At 40.4% G+C, this 22,337-nt stretch overlaps 1 protein-coding gene across 3 annotated transcripts; it reads left to right on the top strand.

The window, feature by feature from the left end:
• Window positions 1-2,878: 2,878 nt before the first annotated feature.
• Window positions 2,879-6,142, top strand: LOC122056248 (receptor-like serine/threonine-protein kinase SD1-8). 3 transcript variants are annotated; one of them, XM_042618103.1, is made up of 8 exons: window positions 2,880-4,225; window positions 4,302-4,418; window positions 4,507-4,646; window positions 4,728-4,938; window positions 5,135-5,372; window positions 5,464-5,614; window positions 5,695-5,772; window positions 5,861-6,142. In XM_042618103.1, exons 1-8 carry the CDS (start codon window positions 2,953-2,955, stop codon window positions 5,906-5,908), a joined length of 2,256 nt encoding a protein of 751 aa, XP_042474037.1. In that variant the 5' UTR covers window positions 2,880-2,952; the 3' UTR covers window positions 5,909-6,142. The 3 variants fall into 3 exon arrangements, with proteins under 3 accessions (XP_042474038.1, XP_042474037.1, XP_042474036.1); XM_042618102.1 differs by having other exon boundaries at window positions 5,695-6,142; XM_042618104.1 differs by lacking the exon at window positions 5,464-5,614 and having other exon boundaries at window positions 2,879-4,225; window positions 5,695-5,878.
• Window positions 6,143-22,337: the final 16,195 nt, after the last annotated feature.

Raw genomic sequence — 22,337 nt, 5'->3', positions numbered from 1 at the left:
CATGCCCCTATAAACTCCATACCATTTATGTATGTTACTAAACAAAACTAGAACAAGAAAGAAAATATAGAACGTGCATATAAATTTAGTGAACATACGATTTGATTAAGGTAAAAAAAAATACAGAGTTATTGAGCGTGCTCTGACTAAGGCATAAACAACACGGAGGGAAAATAATGGATTTGACATAATTCGTAATATATTTGGATCATTAAAAAAATGATCAACCGCGGAGAAGAAACAAAGCATAACTTTTCTTTTCAAACTCGTATCGAAACACCCTAACCTATATCTCTATCCAGCAATCATTCAATCCAGAACTCTTTCTTTTGAACAACCTACTTTAATAGATTAATTGTTGAACTAAGGTGGTAAGAACGTATTTTTTTTTTTTCTTTTGCGACTAAACTCCACGACACCCAGCGGCTCTTCTCTCCCAACGGCGACTATCTCACCCTCTTCCTCTCTCAGGGTTCTTTCTTTTATAATTGTTACCTATGACTTGGTCCAACCACTAAACCATTTATTTCCAAATCAAATATTCATTACCATACTTATTAAATCTATTTATGGCTCAAAATGTTCAATTAAATCTACTTTTTATTTATCTCATGAATCAAATAATCCATTACCATATTTATTAAATCTATTTATGGTTCAAAATGTTTATTCACAAATTCAATAGTTTATCATCATATGTATACTAATTCTAAACCGCGCACTTCCTTAGCCATATTATGTATATAATTAAATTGATTGCACATATATATATTAATTAAATTCTATTCATGAAATTAATTTAGCATGATATGGGCGTATTCAATTTAATTAATTTTTTTTTATTTTACTAGCCTACCTTAACTGAATTATTAATTCCTTCCTTATCTATGTCATTAATTATTTTAACTTATAAATAGTGAATGAATTTTAGGTGCTACACTTAGTTAAGTCATACCCAAAGTCCAATAGTCAGACATCATAATTATCTTGTCACACTCTACTAAGATAAATCAAGTCACTTTGCTTTGGCAAAATTTGACTACAATTGATCGAGGTAGTAGTAAGTACCAAACTTTGGTAGGCATATTAAAAGGACCTAATTACAATTAAACTACACATGCATCGTATACAATCATGGCATATCATGACATACATCAACATATATGCTAAATAGAACGTGACATGGTTATGACCCCATCTATTATGATCTTCTCAAGCCAATGAGAAGATCGAAAGGTCAACCTAGGTAAAAGCATATTCTCTAAGTGCTTTTTGGTCATCGTGTGTTGTTGTCTTTCTCCATTTTTTACCATCGCCCACTAGACTAGTTCTTTTTAAATTTGTACATTACAAAATCTAAAGAAATCTCGAGTTACATTCGAGGATAGTCTAAATTACAACAAAAATAAAAAAGATAAAGGCACGACATGCATATCATATTATGAATTACAACATACACATGCTTATATCAGGATAAAGGGTCATAACCATGCAACATGTCATATAACATTCATAATAGATCTATGACATATTCTTTACTATGATTTCAACAACGAATTATGAGCCGCAATGCCATGACGATCTTCATTAGCGAGCGGGGGTCAAGAGGGTAGCACCCCCGAAGAAAAATTATTTTGTAAACTCATTTGAATGAGTTGTTGCCATACCTAAGACCACCACATATCCGAGACAAATAAAACTGTTCACAATAGTTTGTGTTTCATACAATCTGTTCTCAACAGATGCCAACCCGAGACCACCCATAGCTATGTATGTTTTTGTCAAATGAAAATAAGACTATTTCACGCGTTCATAATATGTATGAATATACTATATCCTTTAGTTTTTGTTCAACATAAAGTAAACACTCACAACATGATGCAAATCATAATAAAAGATTCATGCAGTTTCTATATCACATATTAAAATATTACTACAACCTAGTATACACCTTCGCAAACGTATCTGATACCATTGTAAAGATCTTGAGCGAAAAATAACACAAGCGCAACGGAATAAATACAAGATCCTTTTCAGAAGATCTATGCGAAGGAAACCATATATTAGTTGTGATGAGAGTTATACCTTTGTTATGTAAACACGAACTCCCAACAACGACTTTGTCTTCGGTGGATCTCAGTACAATCAAGTGGTTGTGTCTCTACGATATCCGCACAACACGTTCCGTCCGTCTTACGAACTCATGATTTGAAGAAGAACCAGCTTTGTGGTGCTAGCCACTTAGAAGGTTCGGCCAAGAGAGAATTCGGCCAAGAGGAAGAAAAGGAGGAAGAGAAGAAGGTCAAGAGTCCCTTATGAAAAATAAGCTCAAAAGGCTTTTTATATTTTTTAAGGAATATCAAGAGTCTCAAGGAATATCAAAAGTCTCTGTCTTTTGATCTTTTCCAATAATGATACCAATTAATCTCCATTAATCTATATTATCTTCTTAATATGCTGTATTTAGTATATTAAATTAATTATTAACTAAATAAACTATTAACCTGATAAATTTAACTCTTATAACTAATACTAACATATAGGAGGATCAGAGCATGACATTATATATGCTGGTAGATGTCCACTTATGAGAGGATACTCATAATTTTCAAGAGACATTATGACGGAAGGCATTATTTAGTGAAGGCTCGGCATCGTACAGTTCAATGCGTAGCTTGTCAGGAATAGTTATTTGTTGGAGTCAGTTTTTTTTTAATTCAGTTATTTAGTTTTCGAATCGATTAATTTTATAACTGAACTATCTTCATTAAAAAAATTTATCGGATAAATTAAAAATATAAACGGTGAGTCCGTTTTAGTTTAAATATATATGTATATCAGTTTCTAAGCCTTTACTCTAATCTGATGCTTCATGGCATGTGAGTAATCTCAAAGTCTACATTGAACCTTCTCCTATAAATTTTTTTTTTCCCAAAATCATTGGAATTGACCATGGAAACAAGGATTGCACCGTTCTGCTCCTTCCTCTTCTTCGTTACAACTCTCTGCTCCCGCTCCACTGCAAGAGACACCCTGACTCTCTCTACTCCTCTCCTTGACGCCGACGGAGCGACCTTGATCTCCGACGGCGGTAGATTCGCACTTGGATTTTTCAGCCCCCTTGGCTCCAGCAACCGCTACATCGGCATATGGTACCACAACATCAACCACAACCAAACCGTGGTATGGGTTGCCAACCGCAAACATGCTATCACCGACCGGTCCGGCCGTCTCTCTCTAACCGGCGACCGAGGACTCACTGTCACCGATGGAAACTCAATTGCTGTTTGGTCCTCCCACTCGGCGACGGTTCTCAAGAGCCCCGTCGCACAACTCCTGGATTCCGGAAACTTCGTGGTCAGCAACGGCAGCTCTATGGCGTGGCAGAGCTTCGAGTTTCCGACGGACACGTATATCCCGAGTATGAAGATAGGGTGGGACCTGACGACCGGGCGCAGCTACAATCTCACGGCATGGACGAGCGAGAGCGACCCGGCGCCGAGTGGCTACACGATGAGCATCGACCAGAGCGGCGATCCGCAGTTGGTTATAACTGACGGGCCGCGACGGCACTGGCGGGGCGGCCCGTGGAACGGCAACCGGTTCAGCGGCGCCGAGGGCATGCAACGCGACCGCGCCGTCGGCATCGGATTCAACTACACGACCAATCCCCACCAAGTCTTCTTCTCCTTGTACCTGATCGACACATCGATCATCGATAGGCTTGTGATCAGCACCTCCGGCACCTTGCAGCACTACATGTGGATCCAAGACCGGCAGATATGGACGTTCCTGGGGTTCGTGCCGCGGGACGAGTGCGACAGCGTCGCCCGATGCGGCCCCAACGGCGTCTGCCATCCGGACGGGTCGACGATGTGCACGTGCCTCCCGGGCTTCGCCAGTCGGAATAACAGCGTAGAATTGGACGGCTGCGTGAGGATCACGGCGTTGGACTGCGTCAACGGAACGGATGGGTTCGTGAATCAGAGCAGCGTGAAGCTTCCTGACACGTCGACAGCGATGGTGGACTGGAGCATGGTGAGCCTGGAGGAGTGCAGAGTTCGCTGCTTGAGGAATTGTTCCTGCACCGGCTACGCGCAGGCCAACGTCAGCGACAGTGGCAGCGGATGCGTGCTCTGGTGGACCAATCTACTGGATATCAAGTACTACGACGGCGGAACAGGGCAGGATCTCTTCGTCAGAGTAGCAGCAGCCGATCTCCCAAGTGAGTTCGATGCAGATTTCTTCGATTGCATACCGTTTGAATTTTTCTTCCATTGACCTTCTCATTTCTTGGTCAGGCACAGGGGCAAAGCCTGGTCATCGGAGTCCTATGGTCGCCGTCATTGTGGCCCCTGCTTTGGCTATTATTCTACTGGCATTCATTGTTTATTGGATTTGCTGGAGGAAGAAGAAACGTATGCCATTAAAATCTCTGGTGATGGTCAACTACTTTGCAATGAATTCAGCATAATCACTAATACAGCTGCGATTGTCGCTTGGCAGATGACATTTATTTTGATGATGACGCTCAAGAAGAGGATTTGGACCTACCAATATACGATCTATACACCATTGCAGAAGCCACCGACAACTTCTCAGAAAGCAACAAGCTTGGGCAGGGAGGTTACGGACCAGTATACAAAGTATCCTTTAGGATAACTTTTACTATAACCGTTGACTACCTAAATTTTAACTGAATAGGAGTTCCAATATGGTGGTGACAGGGTAAGCTTATGGATGGACAAGAGATAGCTGTGAAGAGGCTATCGATGACATCGACTCAGGGTGCCCATGAGTTCAAGAACGAAGTAACGGTGATTGCTAAGTTACAACATCGAAACCTTGTTCGACTTCTCGGATGTTGCATCGAAGCAAGGGAAAGGATGTTGATCTACGAGTTCATGCCTAATGGAAGCCTGGATGCCCTTCTATTTGGTTAGTTTGTTGTTGGTGTGGTACAATTCGGTTGAGCATTCCACAATTTTAACTGTTCTAAGTCACAAATCTATCATATTTATAAGGAAAACTTTGACTACTTCAAAACCTTCTTATACATTCACTTGTAGAGACTCTTTGCTAACTAATTTTGCAGATGCTAATGAGAGTGCTGTTACTTTGATATTGCAAGCAGATAAAGCAAAAAGTGGATTGCTGGATTGGAAAACCCGATACAACATCATAGTTGGGATCGCTCGAGGATTGTTGTATTTGCACCATGACTCTCGGCTAAGAATCATCCATCGAGATATGAAAGCTAGTAATATTCTTCTCGACGAGCATATGGATCCTAAAATATCAGACTTTGGAATGGCGAGAACATTTAGAGGCGACGATATAGAAGCAAATACAATGAGAATTGTTGGAACCTAGTAAGTTTTAACTTCAATTGTTCATTACTTTTATCGCCCAAGACATCGAGATTAGAATTCAAGTTAATCATGTTGATTTTCATTAATGCAGTGGATATATGTCACCTGAGTATGCTATGAACGGGATGTTCTCAATAAAATCTGACGTATTTAGTTTTGGTATATTGATACTTGAAATCATAAGCGGTAGAAGGAATAGAGGTGTTTATAATTCTCCATTCCACATGAATCTTCTTAGCGATGTAAGGAGAAGGGTTATACAAAACAAATATCATAATTTATTTTTTTGATATTTAATCCTCTAATTCATGCCTCATTCTAGGTATGGAACTTGTGGGAAGATGGTGAAGCATTGAAGCTTGTGGACGAATCAATTGCACATTCATTTGTAGCAACCGAGGTATTGAGTTGTATAAAATGTGGACTCTTATGTGTTCAAGAGCAACCGATGGACAGACCAATGATGAATACAATATTGAAAATGCTAGATACTGATGTTTCTCTTTTGCCGGAACCAAGTCCATCCAGATTTATAAATTTAAGAGACCCTTTGGAGTCTGATTCCTCAACAACAATCAAATCAAAGACACTATAAGGCCTCTCTTCAACTCCCTTGTGCTTATTTCCATCTAGTCATATTTATATGAAACTGGACCTGAAGGTTTCTAGTTTCTCAAATAGTTATCCGGAAAAACTGGACAAGTGTTCAATTGCCTAGTGATTATTTCTATTTACTAGTGTGCATCTATCTACACCTGCAATGATTTAAATGTTTCTTGCATAGTTTTCTACGTGAGGAGGCACATCTGAGATGTGCTAAGATCTTGTCAAGAAACTGAAGAGCAAATTAGAAAGACAGATGATCGGGCATGCAAAGAGTTACGAGGCGGAGCCATCCTTGGACTAAGGTGGGTTGCAGCCCTACCTTTTTAAAAAAACTTTAATAGCTTTTGATTTCTTCAATATTTTTTTTCAGCCCCATCCAAACTGTTATGTATTGAAAAAAAAATATTAAAATTCTGAATCAAAAAATATAAAATAAAATAAAATAAAGACTAATCGAATTGTTCAACACAAAATGAAGGCATTGAATTTTGTAGCTTATCTTGTAAATATGAATAGTTTGATGTAGATTTATTTGATTAGATATTATGAGTAGATTAGATTAGATTAGATTTGATTGTATTTTATTTCATAAATAAGTAGGAACAAGTGTACAAATAGCAATGATTCTCATGTATATAATTCAATCAAGAATTGGAGAAATACAAAACCATTTCTCTCTCTTGGCAGAATTCTTCATAGTATCATAGCAGTAATCCGTCATTGAATCTATTGTCACAAAGGCTACTTCTGGCATAGTAGACCATCTCTTTCTTCAAGCGCAGCAAACTCTCGGTGACCACAGTCTTGTTCTCGTCCATTAGCTGCAACAAAAACCAAAAGCTATGTCAGCCGCCCCTAGTTAATGTTCATCGGAGTCGAAGGCTTGTACATCACTGGCCACAAACTCAACGGTCTAAATTATCTCCAATGGTCACAGTCCGTAAGGATGTATATCTACGACAAAGGGAAAGAAGATTTCCTCACCAGCACCTGTCGAGTTCTCACTCAAAGACCCAAAAGACAAAATCTGAAATGTTGAGAATCCCATGGTGATGTCTTGGCTTATAAATTCCATGACTAACGAAATTGGGAAAAACTTTCTTCTCCACCAATCTGCAAAAGGTATATGGGAAGTTGTGAAGGAAACATACTCACATTCGGACAATATGTCAGAGTTCTTGAGGTTAAATTGAATCTTCACGACCTTAGACAAGGTGAGCTATCTATTACTCAATATTTCAACACCCTTTCTCACCATTGGCAGCAAGTCAACATCTTTGATATTCACCAGTGGGGCTGTAAAATTGACGCCGAACTCAATCAGAAAATCAATGAGCAGAGGAGGCCTTCAAGTTCCTGTTCAATTTTAACTCCTCACTAACAATGTACGCTCACACATTCTCAGCCTCAAATCATTGCCAAGTGTGCATGAGGCGTTTGCTGAAGTCCGCATCTAGGAAAGCCGACAGAAGATTATGCTCGGGCGGACTATTGCTGCTGAAGCTTCTGCACTTGCGACTCGTCTATTCCAGCCTTGACTCAAACAACGATAGTTGCGCGCCTTGACATAATGACGGAGACAACCAGTCGCGGCGTGGTCATCCTTGGTGCGAAAATTGTTGCAAAGCTAGGCACACCAAAGATAAACCACACCACTGGAAGCCCAAGTCAGATCACCACCTGTGAGCTCACGTCGCCTGGAATCAGTCATCGGCAGCCAACCCCTTTAGCACTGAATAGATTGACTTGCTAATGAAGATGTTGGGTAAGCTACCAAGCAGCGAGAGACACGAGAAGGCTAAGAATCAGGCTGGGTTCATTTCCCAACCCGAGCCCATTGAAATTCAAGTCCAATCTGAAATTTCAGCCCACTAAAGTCAAAAAGGCCCACTGTCTCAGCCCATCTAGAGCCTATTATTTTCTCAGCCCAAAATGAAAGTAATTTTTCTAATACCTTAAATATAAATAGGTCTTTCAGACGATAAATTATTGACTCAGGCCTATCGAATCACATGACGGCTAATATATCCATCCTTCATAATTACGCTCCATGTCGAGACAATTTCACTAGTCGTGTTGCAAGGTCTGTCACAAAATCGTCAGAGTTGGTTCCATAAATCGCTAAATATATACTTAAAAATAGTCATTCATGTTCTTACATTGGACTGTATATTATTGCCAATCGGAAAGCTGACTTATGATTTAATAAGTTATGGAACTTCATTTCACTGTGCAAATTTAGCTAGCTACCACTTTACCTCTTCCAACAATAAATATGCCAAAATCATGTTAGGACATTATCGTCTTGATCATCCAAACTTTACTTATCTTGCAAAATTATTTTCAAACTTATTTTTTAATAAAAATGTAAGTTCTTTTTAGTATGAGTTCTATCAACTGGCTAAACATACACAATTATCCTTTCTATGCTTAAGTTACAAACCATCTAAACCTTTTTCGCTTATTCATAGTGATGTTTGGGGATCGTCTCGTATAACTATTGCAGGAAATTGTTGGTTGTTTCTAATAAAAGATAAATTTGTAGTAAGTCACATATTTTGACAATTTTATATTATGATTCAAACCATCTATTCAGGCACTCAAAATTGGCAATGCCACCTCAATTCCTATGTTGGCACTTCTCAACAAGATGAAATTGCCGAACACAAGAACATGCATCTTCTCAAGGTAGCTCGCTCACTCATGTTATCTTCCAATGTGCTAATTTTTTTTGGAGTGATGTCATATTCACAACCACCTATCTTATCAATCGAATGCCCTCTCGAGTTCTCAATTCCCATAGTCTGGTTCAACTTCTACTCAAATCATACCACCACACCAAGGTAATCTCTCAAAACACTTCTACAAAAGTATTTGACTGTATATCATTTGTTCACATCCACTATCACAATCGTAGTAAACTTGATACAAGATCCACCAAATCCATTTTCTTTGGCTACTCATCATTTCAAAAAGGCTACAAATGTCACTCATCTGTCACCAAGAAAACCTATGACACCATGGATGTCACTCTCTTTGAACAACAACCATATTACTCCAATTCCGATATTCAAGGGGGAGAATCTAAGTGAATATCATCATCCATCACACTCTTTTGGACCATACCACGAAATCATTGAACCTCTATCCAATCCCCATGTGTCACATCCCATTCCTTCACATACATCACCTCCTCCTGTAGCGAAGCAATTTCATGTATACACAAGATGAAAGACACATTCAACATTAGTTCAAGAGTCAGAACTAGATCCAACTTCCACAAACATTCACTCAGGTATATTACTTTATCATGAATCTACTTCACCTGTAGATAATACCTTGACATTCGAATGGTTTTAAGGAAGGAAGTAAGATCATGCACGATGCATCCCATCTCCAACTTTATTTCCTATGAAGGGCTGCCCCCAAATTATTGAGCATGTGTCCGCCACCTTTGATAATATTCAGGTTCCAACAACCATTGATGAAACTCTCAAATACCCTGAATGGAGAAAAGTTGTGGATGAGGAAGTAAAAGCATGGTACATGGTCTGTTTGTGAACTACCAAAAGGGAAAAAAGGAACTGGGTGCAAATGGATTTTTAAAGTCAAATACAAAGCTGATGATACAATTGAAAAAATAAAGGCACGTCTTGTAGCTAAGAGATTCTCACAATCCTATGACATCGATTACCAAGAAACCTTTGCTCTAGTGGCCAAACTCAACACTATCCGAATCTTATTCTCTCTCATTACAAACAAGGATTGGAATTTACACCAATTGGACGTCAGAAATTCCTTAATAAATGGTGACTTGAAGAATTTTACAGGGAAATTTCCCCTAGCCATAGCACCCATAACAACAAGGTATGCAAGTGTCACAAGTCATTATATGGTCTTAAACAATCTCCTAGGGCATGCTTGACAAGCTTGCTATTTTTGTGACAAATTAAAGTATGGATACACTCAATGTCAAGGAGATCACAATTTATTTGTGAAAATCTCTCCTGAAAGGTAAATCACCATTCTTATTATTTATGTCAACAATATCATCATCACCAGTGATAATGAAAAAGAAATCGTAAATCTAAAGAGGCTCCTCACTCAGGAATTTGATATAAAAGATCTTAGGAATCCAAAATTCTTCCTTGGCATGGAACTAACTCAATCTAAATGCAGAATATTCCTATCACAACGAAAATACATGTTGGACCTACTAAAAGAAACATGCATGCTTGGGTGCAAGCCTTTGGATACTTTGATGGTTGCTTCCAATAAAATTGGCTTTGGAAAGGACCATGCACTAGTAGACAGGGGGAGATATTATATGACTTATAGGATGCCTCATCTATCTATCCCATACATGACTTGATATTGGGATTCTCATCAGTTTGATAAGTCAATTTATGAATAGTCCTACTAAAAAAATATGAATGATGTTAACAGAATCTTGAGATGCCTCAAGAGTACCCTAAGCAAAGGGTTACTATTTCGAAAGAACAAAGGTCGAGGTATGCATGTGTACTTAGATGCAGATTGGGTTAGGAATCTTACAAAGAGACTATCGAGCTTGGGCTACTATACATAGTCTAGGGTAATTTGTGTTGGTACGGGAAGCATCCGACGATCGAACCTAAGTTTTGATAATGGCAAAGAATTCAAAGTTAAGGTCATGTTGTGATCTAACAAGTCTGTTTAAGTGTTTCAGGAAAAGTCCTAGCTGTGGTTAGGCAAGGGAAAACCCTAGGGGGTGGTAACCCTAGGTCATAGAGGGTGATAACCCTATGCGGAAAGTCATGGTGGGTCGAGTGCTTCAGGAAAAAGTCCTAGGGGGTAACCCTAGGTGGAAAGTCCTGGTGTCGCGAACTAGGTGAAAGACTGGACCAGCCTGGAAGCGGAAGTCCAGCAGAAAGTCCAGAAGCATCGAGCACCGAGCAAAAGTCCAGTCGATCTAGAGGATCGCACTAGCAACAGGTAAATCTCCTGAGTGGAGTAGGTGAGGACGCGTTCCCCATAGAAGGAACAGTAGGCGTCGGGTCGACCTAGAGTTTTCGGTCGGAAATATGAAGTCAGACTCGGACAGTCGGGAGACTGTCAAGCTTTAATTCATTATTATTATTGTGCACTAACTCTGTGTTGCAGGTACTCTGGACTAACACATTTTGCAGGTACCAAAAAACACAAGCTAAGCTTGGATGTACAATGTCCGAGGCGCCTCCATGGGCTTGGAGGTGCCTCGGGTGCGAGCCAGCTTTTGCCAACGTAGCTCAGTGGAGGCGCCTTGGTCCAGACCGGAGGTGCCTTGGACTGGTGGATGAAGGCGCCTTAGAGAGCACAGAAGGTGCCTTGAAGGGATAAGTCACGACCAGTTCAGACTTGATCCACGCGGGCGACTCAGCCATCCTGGAGGCGCCTTGAACACCCTTTATAAGCAGCACTCGACCAGCAGCTCTCAAGAACTTCCTCTAAGCAACCTTTCTTTAACGTGCTGTCAACGAGACGACCCAGAAGTGCTGCGAATACTCCCCGACGACCCGGAGCTCCAAATATGATATTTCCTAAGTGTCGTTGGTATTTTTAATTACTGTTTTAAATTGTATTTAGCTTGTAATAATTTCGTGCTTATAGTTGTTGCCCATGGAAAACGATCAAGAATCGCGGGCCTTCGAGTAGGAGTCGCTACAGGCTCTGAACGAAGTAAATCCCTTGTGTTTGTGTGTTTGTTTTTATTCCGCTGCGTTTATTTACTTGACTGCTTTTACGATTCTGAAACGAACGAAATAGCCATGAGCGCTATTCACCCCCCCTCTAGCACTTCTCGATCCAACAATTGGTATCAGAGCGGGGTCGTTTTGAATCGGTGCAACCACCATTCAAAACAATTTTACGTGGTATTTTCAGATTTTTCGGAGTCAATTAGAATTTAGCTTTATAGCTATATTCTAATTCTTTTCTCAATTCGGTTTTTGCTCGAAATTGGTGCAACACCATTCGAGTCCGTTTTCTTTTCAATTATTCCCGCACTACTAATCCAAGACTTAGTCTTAGAACAGATTTTTCGTTTTTTTAGTCGTGCAGGATTTCAAATGGCCCATCAAGAGGGTTATAGCACCGTTCGTCCCCCGCTCTTCACCGGAGAAGACTTCGGGTACTGGAAGGGGCGAATGGAAACATTCCTTAAAACCCAGTTCGAGACATGGATGACTGTCAAGTCTAGATTGCAACTACCAACTGACGAAGACGGCAAGTCTACATCCTACGAAGACTCGGAGCCAGCCCTAATCAAGAAAGTGGAAGCTGATGCAAGAGCGACTTGTACCCTCCGATCCATTGCGGACTGACCAAGGAGGAGCTCAATAGAGTTGGTCCGTTCACATCAGCAAAGGAGCTCTGGGAGAAGCTGACCGAACTCCACGAGGGAACCTCCGACACGAAAGTAAGTAAACGTGACTTGTTGCTTAATAAATTGTATAACCTAAAAATGCAGGAAGATGAGACGGTCTGTCAACTCCACGCACGTATACAAGACATCCTCAACTCCCTCCACGCAATCGATCAAAAGGTAGAGAATAGGGACATCATAAGGTATGCACTCAACTCTTTCCCTAGGAGTACATTGTGGGCATCAATGGTAGATGCCTACAAGGTCTCCAAAGATTTATCTACAATTAGATTAGACGAGCTATTTTCAGAATTCGAACTTCATGAGCAGACTAATACATAGCCTTCCGAGAAAGGAATTGCTTTGCTTGCAGGTACCAGTGGAGCTCGTGAATCAAGATCATGTCGAAGAACCGAACATGAGCCGGAAGCAGAAACCGACTCAGAAGAAGAAGACAATGAACTAACCATTGAACTCATGAACCTTGTGAAAAGACTCTACAAGAAGAAGAAAGGCTTCAACAGGAGGGACCTAAAGAAGGCAGTCCAATCCAAGGAGGCCCAACCGAATTCTAAGGTAAAATTTGAGGTGATCTGCTATGGATGCAACCAGAAGGGGCACATCAAGGTCAACTGCCCCAACCAAAAGGAAACCAAGAAGTAGAGAAGGAAGAAGGCCCTAAAGGCGACATGGGATGAATCTTCCTCAGAAGACGACGACGACGAACTCGATCAGACGAGTTTACTTGCGCTGATGGCCCGGGAACAAATCAACCTGTCCGAGAGTGTGAGTGAGTCGGAGGCCGAGTCCGAGCAAAGCCACGGATCCATATCCGTTTCCGAAGGGCCCGATCCCTTTGTAAGTATCTCTCGACTCAATAATTTAGTTAATTATCTGTTACGAAAGTTAGCTAAATCAAATCTTAGAGTCAAGTCACTTCTAAAGGAAGTAGAAGTCCTTAAAGAAGTGACTAACTCCAAATCTTTGACTGAACCAATTTAGACTGGAAACTCAACTCAAGTCCAAAAATTTGTAGAAGAGAATTCCAGCCTGAAAATTCAAGTCAAGGATCTGGAGAAAACACTAGAACAATTTTCTTTAGGTTCCAAGAATCTTGACCTAATTTTTGGGACACAAAGAGCCGTTTACAATAAAACTGGTCTAGGATTTAAACCAAAGAAAAAATATAAATCTTATTTATCTCTTGTACAAAGAGCAAATAGAAAAACAGTCCAAGCATGGGTCTCCAAGTCCAAATTGATTAATCAAGTTGGATTTGGTCAATATTGGATCCCGAAGGATCAAATACACTACCTCAATAGACCATATCGAGGCTATGATCCAGGGAGAGCAAAAAGAAAGACGATATTAATAAAACGAACATAATTAAAAATTAAAAATTCAAAATTCAATTAAAAATTCAAAATTAAATTCAAAATTCAATTAATAAGTTGAAATTAAATTCAAAATTCAAAATTCAATTAAAAATTCAAAATTCAATTAATAATTCAAAATTAAATTAAAAACTCAAAATTCGAAACTCAATTCGAAATTAATTCAAAATTAAAAGTAAAATTCAACTTAAATCAAAATAAAAATAGAAGGAGAATCCAGAATAACTAGCACCCCCAACTAAACTACCCGACTGGGTAATCGAACTTAATCTACCCGACAGGGTAACCGAACTTTACCTATCCGGCAAGGTAAATAGGGTTAGATTAAAATGGGCTAGGTTTAACTTGACTCACGGTACTGGTGAAATATTGGATGATAGTACGTTGGGGAAACTTAGTCATCGCATGTCTAGGAAGATATGGCTTCGACCTGGTGCATTTGGCTAAGTGAAACTGACCGAAGCTACCCTCTATGGATCCTAACCAATTAGACCAAGGTTTAGTATTAAGTTCAATGGGTAGGACTATTTGGAAAACCTCGAAGGCATGGTTACTTTAATGATGTCCTTGTGACTCACCATAGCCCAGAAGTTTATCCAAAGAACGCCTACTTGTTGAACCCAAAGCTAAACCTGAATCTAACATAAAGTTAAACCAAAACCCTAAAATTGAACTTAATTCATCTCACATATATTGTAGGATTACCGGATTGAAAATTTAGATCGGGTGAGATGACTAAGAAATAATTAAAATTAATCCAAACTTAAATTCGTAATTCATAATTAATCCAAAATTAAATTTAAAACAAAAATTAATTTAAACTTAAATTCAAAATCAGACTTAAAATTTGAAATTCGATGATAAAATTTTTAATTAACTTAAATTATTTTTTCAAAACTTAATTAAGTTAAATGATTTTTTTAAAAACTTAATTAACTAAAATTATTTTTCAAAACTTAATTAACTTAAATTATTTTTTCAAAACTAAATTAACTTAAATTATTTTTTCAAATTAATTAACTTAAATTATTTTTTCAAAACTTAATTAACTAAAATTATTTTTCAAAACTTAATTAACTTAAATTATTTTTTCAAAATTAAATTAACTTAAATTATTTTTTCAAAATAATTAACTAAAATTATTTTTTTTAAACTAAATTAATTTAAAATTATTTTTTCAAAATTTAATTAACTTAAATTTTTTTTTCAAAACTTAATTAACTTATATTATTTTTTCAAAACTAAATTAACTTATATTATTTTTCCAAAACTAAATTAACTTAAAATTATTTTTTCAAAACTTAATTAACTTAAAATATTTTTTCAAAACAAAATTAACTTAACATAAATTATTTCTCAAAATTAAATTAACTTTTAATATTTAATCTAAAAACCTAATTAATAGAAATTAATAACCTCTCAACCATAAACTTCTTCAACGATAAAAAAAAAAAAAAAAGGGAAACACATGGCGCCTGAACAGAGGCGCCTCCCACACAAGGGAGGCACCATCAACAGCGGCGGGAAAACTCCCGCCAACCTGATTAAGGCACCTCGGACCATCATGAAGGCGCCTCCAAAGGCGCCTTAAGGAGCCTTTAAGGCGCCTTCATTCCGCGATTTTGCCACGAATAGACGACTTCTTCTGTTCGTTTTCTACCGAAACACAACACGAGGTTCTCGTGCGATTTCTTCCCAACCAAGGCGCCTTCAACCCATCTCTCTTCCTCCTCTAATCCTAGCAATGCCTCCCAGGTATACTCTAAACTCTTCTCAATCATCCTTTACATAAATTTCGTGCTAGTTTTGCTATTTTTCTTGTATAATGTCAAAAATAGGAAACGCCGCATTGTTGATCATACACTGGCTAGGGCCCCTTCCACGGACCCTAGATTCCCCTCGGAGTAACATAGGATAGATTTTGCTAGGTTTACCTTTGAGTCCATTAAGCCTAGGTATATTGGTAGGGAATTTTTATCCTAATTTTGTCTACCCGCTATCCAGATGATAGACTACTATCATCTAAGTAAACTTGTAACGACCCGCCTTCTACTGGCTAGGCTGTAAGGCCAGACCGTCACATTATGCTGTGCTAAACTATTAAAATATCCGGAAAGCTGAACTACTTTAAAACTTTGCTAACTAATGCCATTTCCTTGTTCTACATGTGCTAAGGGATGCAATCTAAGGTATACATGGCATAGCCTACATCCCCTATGGTCATAGAGCTGAATTATAAGGTCTCTTGGTCGAAACCCAGCTTCCCAATCGATCCAGATTGCACTCAATCGATTGTAAGCTGTTGGATCGATCCATGGATCGATTCAGATTGATATTGTGCTCGGGTAATATTCTGGATCGATCGGCTGATCGATCCAGGCTGGCCAATTGATCCAGTGATCGATTCCAGAGCTCACTGTTCGCGGGAGCAAATTTCCCAATTCCTCGATCGATCGGTTGATCGATCCGGCAGCTTCTTGTTCGCGACAGAAAGCGACTGGATCGATCGGCTGATCGATCCAGGAGCTCACTGTTCGCGGAACAAGTTCACCAATCGATCAACTGATCGATTGAAGACCCCCAATCGATCGGTTGATCGATCGGGGTTTCTGATTTCGTATCAGAAGTCTGATTTCAGCACTGTTTCATGCCAAGATCACATACATAAGTTCTAAAATAACTGGAAAACATTCTAAGAGCAAACAACTAGCATTTTAAACATGGTCACTAACAATCTATGCAGATTTTCTATAATTCCATGCATTTAGATAACTAAATAGGCAAAGAGTAACATGATAAGAAACACTAAGTTCTTAGATGTTCTAGTTCTTCCAAGGTCTTTATTCCAGGTTCCATCCACACACATCTTCCTTGCATTGACCTCCAGCCTCCGCTAGTCCATCTTTCCTTTACCTTTATCTGCAGTATAAGGAAAAGAGTATCTGTAAGCTTGAGAGCTTAGTAAGAAACCATCTACCTCACAAAAACATGCATACGATGAAATCATGCTTTTAAAACATGCTATTTGAAATTCATGTATACTGAACATGTAAGAGCATAGCATGACATACAAACAAACTAGTCATGGCTGTTAGGACCGAAAAGTAGCTAGAGGGGGGGGGGGGGGGGAATAGCTCGTCGTGAGCTTCATGTTCTTCGTTGCTTGTTTCTTCGAAGATGTGCAGCGGAAAATACAGAAACAAAGGCATACAACGCTAACAAGGTTGGTTTACTTGGTATCCACCTCACAAGATGTGACTAGTCCAAGGATCCACACCTACACACACACCCTCCACTAATAAAACTCTCCTTTATGGTAACTACCAAGGGCGGAGAAGCCCTACAAGACTCAATACAAGAAGAAAGGGAAAGGTAATGAAATACAAGCTTACAAGCTTACAATGAGTGCAAAAACCCTAACCCTAGTTTCTTCTTCTTGCTTTGATCCGCCTCTTGACTTGGAAGAATCTCCAAGAACCTTCAAGAACTGGTGATCTCGAACTTGAGAAGTGCTGTGGAGGAGCTGGTGAAGATCTGAAATGAATCGGTGAAGAGATACCGAAGGAATTGTGCGCCTGCGGCCTTTATTGACGCCAACGGTCGGATCCCGATCGATTGGATTGCTCGCAATTGATTGGGGAGGCTTTGGATCGATCCACGGATCGATCCAGAGTGCCTCTGTGCTCTGGAAAAACGCCTGGATCGATCCAGCGCTTATCGCGCGAAGCAGCAGCATCTCAATCGATCCACTGATCGATTGGGACCTCTGGATCGATCCACTGATTGATCCAGAGGCTCTCTGTTCGCTGGGAAAGGCCTGGATCGATCCACTGATCGATCCAGATCATGGATCGATCCACTGATCGATCCAGCTCTTGGTTTTTGCCCAAAACCAAGTCCTGAGCCTCTCAAACCAACATCCGGTCAACCTTGACCTGTTGGTACATTATGCCTGGCATCTGGTCACTCCCTTGACCTGCCAGGACTCCTCACCAAGTGTCCGGTCAATCCCTTTGACCCACTTGGACTTTTCTCTTCGTGCCAAGTATCCGGTCACTCCCTTGACCTACTTGGACTTCCACCAGATGTCTGGTCAACCTTGACCCATTTGGATTTCCTCGTGCCAAGTATTTGTTGGGATCCTTCGTACGGCTAGAGAGGGGGTGTGAATAGCCGACCCCAAATCTCTCGCGTTTCTTCCTACAATTCGTTAGCGCAGCGGAAAATACAAAGAAACGAAAGAGAAGAAAACCAAACCTTAACACGAGGATGTAACGAGGTTCGGAGATTAGGGCTCCTACTCCTCGGCGTGTCCGTAAGGTGGACGAGTCCAGTCAATCCGTCGGTGGATGAGTCCCCGGAGAACCGGCTAATACAATATACTCCTTGTGGGTGGAGAAACCTCGCCACAAACGTTTGCAACAGCAAACAAAGAGTACAAGAACAAAGAGTAAGCAAGAAATACAATAAGAATACACAAGCACTCTACCAATCTTGCTTTCTCGTCGACTGGAGTCCGGATGAAGCAGCAGCTTCAAAAACTCTAACAGCAGCGGCTGGAAGCTCACGCGAAGCTTTGGACGAGCTCAACAAAACTCAAGCACAGCAGCACTTAGCAACAGCAAGGAGGAAGAAGAGTTGTCCCACAGAGGATGCCCTCGATCCTTTTATACCTGCGAAGAAGATAGCGAGAAAAACTAGCCGTTGCGACGCAACGGCTAGAACCCTGATCGGTCTGCAGACCGATCAAGGAGGAAGTGGATCGTCACTGATCGGTCTGTGGACCGATCAGGAGTGTGCCTGATCGGTCCACAGACCGATCAGCGCTTTCTCCCGAACTCCGCTATCGTGCTCTGATCGGTCGTGGGGACCGATCAGGCCCTGTGCTGATCGGTCCCCGGACCGATCAGGAGTCTTCACAGAGTTGCCCAACTCTCTGTGTGGAATCTGATCGGTCCACGGACCGATCCCACCTCGTCCCCTGATCGGTCCGGGGACCGATCAGCTCATCTTGATCGGTCCCGACCGTCGGTAAGCCAGTAACCATGATCGCCTTACGGTTATCGATCGGTCACCGCCGATCGGATACCAATCAGTATCCTGGATCGGTCAGACCGATCGAGCTGGTTTTGCCCAAACCAAGTCCCAAGTCTCCCAAGCCAACATCCGGTCAACCTTGACTGTTGGTATATCATGCTTAGCATCCGGTCACTCCTTGACTGCTAAGACTCTCCACCAAGTGTCCGGTCAATCCTTTGACCTACTTGGACTTTTCAACACCGAGTCCGATCATCACGATCCATGGATTTTCCAACACCAGTCCGATCATCCGATCCATCTGGATTTTCCAACACGAAGTCCGATCATCCCGATCCATCGGATTTTCCCTTGGTTTCCTCACGGGACTTTCCAACCGCCTAACATCCCAGTTAGGACTGCCCGGCTTCACTCACGGGACTTTCACTCGCCTAACATCCCGTTAGGACTTTCCCACTCCTGGCTCCACTCACCGGGACCAACGCCTAACATCCCGTTAGGACTTTCCCCTGGCTCCACTCACCGGGACTTTCCACCTTGCCTAACATCCTAGTTAGGACTTTCCCCTGGCTCCACTCACCAGGACTTTCCACACTGCCTAACATCCCAGTTAGGACTTTCCCACTGCCTGGCTCCACTCACCAGGACTTTCCACACTACCTAACATCCCAGTTAGGACTTTCCCACGTGCCAAGCTCCCTGCTTAGACTTTTCCGGTGCCAAGTCTCCATACTTGGACTTTTCCAGTGCCAAGTCTCCATACTTGGACTTTTCCGTTGCCAAGTCTCCATACTTGGACTTTTTCCGAATCAGGTCAACCAGGTCAACCTTGACCTACGGTTGCACCTACAATCCCCCAAACATATATTCTTGTCTCACATCAAGAATAGAACTCTCTCACAAGAGTCAAACATCAACATGCAACTCAACTAGGTCAATCTTGACCTAAGGTTGCATCAACAATCTTCCCAAGTCAAACATCAAAATACAACTCGAGTCAAGTCAACTCGAGTCGGGTCAACCAGGTCAACCTTGACCTAAGGTTGCACCAACAATCTCCCCCTTTTTGATGTTTGACAAAACCATAATCAAGTTAGGTTAACCCGATAACCTAACTTAGGTTTTCCAACCATCTTCCAATGTCCAATGTTCTTTCCTTGAACATTCTCTGGACATTCTCCCCTTAGGTTAACCCGATAACCTAACTTGGGTTCTCCAATAATTCTCCCCCTTTTTGACACACATCAAAAGGTATTCCAATGTTCTTCCTCGAACATTCCTTGACATTCTTCCCCTAGCTTAGGTTAACCCGATAACCTAGCTTGGGTTCTTCAATAATTCTCCAATGAGCACTCTCCCCTTTTTGACACACATCAAAAAGAAAAGGAGGATATCAAGGTCAAGAGTTTCTTCCTAATGAAAGTCTCATACCTTTCATTGAAACTCTTAATTTCCCCCTTGATACTAAACTCAACAACCAACTTAGTGATAATTTCATATCACTCAAGTCTTTAGGAGTAAAAACTCCCCCTAAAAGTCAACTCCCCTTGACAATTAGGTAAAAACTCCCCCTAAAGGTCAACTCCCCCTTGACCATTGCACCAACAATGTCTTGGAGAGTTTCAAACCTTTAGAAATCCATAAAATCCAACTTCCAGCTGAAATTTCAGACCAACAGCTGAAAATCAGAAACTGGCACGCACTGATCGGTCCCCAGACCGATCCACGCTTCACTGATCGCACTGGATCGTCACTGATCGGTCACCAGACCGATCAGAACTTCCCTGGATCGGTCCGGTGACCGATCCATACTCTGAAATCAGAGATTTCTGATTTCCCTTCCCGGAAATTCAGAAACTCCTAATAAATTCCAGAAAATTCCAAAAATCGTAAAATTTTGAGGATACACTCCTCATACCATATACTATCACGGAAAAATAATTTTCTATGAAAATAGTTTCCATTTTTCAATCTTGATACAAAGTTCAAAAACTTTGAAATAGTTCAAGTTTAACTCAACTTTGTATCACAATGTTCAATGATGAATGCTATCACTAGGAAAGCTTCATCAAGGTTTTTCAAAACAATTTTGAAATGGTTTCAAACCCTTTAATTTGGGACCACAATCTTAGGGCTAGATGTACATGACTTGTACACAAGCGTTCCCTATGATCCCCATTTCTTGAATTAGGCTCATCTAGGTACAAGGACTATGCACCTTGATCCTAACTCATGATCCTAATATCTCACACACATCTAAGGTGTATCAAACCACATTCAAGTCAATTTGATGTGAGATATGGGTTTAGGTATCTTAGACTAAGGTCTCATGCATTTTCTAAACACAAATTTGATCTCAATATCAAAATGTGTTTTTCATCCTTAAATCAATTCAATTGATTATTAATGCAAGAGATGATGACATGACATAAAATGGTATCATAAATGAAAACATGTGCCAATGTCATGATGTCATGGCATAAAGTTTGAAACTAAACTAACACATGACATATAGATAACCTAAGCATTATCATATCATGACATTTCAAATGATAATAAAATAAATATGATGTCATGGCATGGCATATGGCAACCAATCATGGCAAGTTAGCACAAATAAAATACCTAAATTCCCTATCTAAGTATCCTTAGCCTTAGCTAACTTAAAACCTAACCCTAGATTGCCCATATATCCCTAAGAGAAAAACCAAAATCCCAATTATGGTATTTCTCTAGGTTTTCTTTAATTGTGCCAAATAAGATTAAAATATTCTCACTTTGGCACACTTTACTCTTCCAAGGAGTGAATGATAAAGATTATTCCATTTCATTTTCAAAGGTTCCAAAAAAAACCTTGAAAATGTTCCTTGAGTGTCAATTTCCTCAAAGTTGAGTTAACTACCCTTCTTATTGGAGTTGACACTCTCTAACCCATCTATGGGGTAGAGAAAATGCTCCTAGGAACCCAATACCTATTAGAGCTCATTGGGTTCACTAAATATTCACTAGGGATAACTTCCCTAGCAACCCTCCTAATGACCCTCTTAGGCTTTGAAGCCTTGGTCATTTGGGTCTCATCAAGGTCAACTATAGAGGTGACTCCCCTTGTAACCTTGGTAATGGTCTTCCTAGCCCTAGGTTTTGTTCCATAATCGAATGGAACATTGTGATAAGTGGGCTTGACCATTTGGGACTTAGGTTTGTGACCCAAACCCTTTTTGTCCTTGGACATTGGTTTTGACCCTTAAACCCTAGAGATGACTTCTCCATGTTTTTAAGAGCCTTTTCTAAATTATCAAGTCTTGACCTCAAGACTTGATTTTCCCTCTCTAATACCTCAAGTTTTAATTTGTCATTTTCTCTTGAGATATTCCTAGGCATGTGTCTAGTCTTCTTGGGATTTCTACCTAGGTTTTCCTTAACCTTAGAAGTGTTAATCCTAGGGTTAGCATTCCTAGTAGTATCCCTATCTAGGTCGACATGTTTAGCACCTAAGCACATGTATTGATTTCTAGTGTTAACATGCTTGTCATTATTGACTAATGC

Source organism: Zingiber officinale, chromosome 3B (assembly GCF_018446385.1).
Source record: "Zingiber officinale cultivar Zhangliang chromosome 3B, Zo_v1.1, whole genome shotgun sequence".
NCBI classification, from domain to species: domain Eukaryota; kingdom Viridiplantae; phylum Streptophyta; class Magnoliopsida; order Zingiberales; family Zingiberaceae; genus Zingiber; species Zingiber officinale.
Note: the sequence above shows the minus strand (reverse complement) of the source record. Positions and strands in the feature narration are given on the sequence as shown.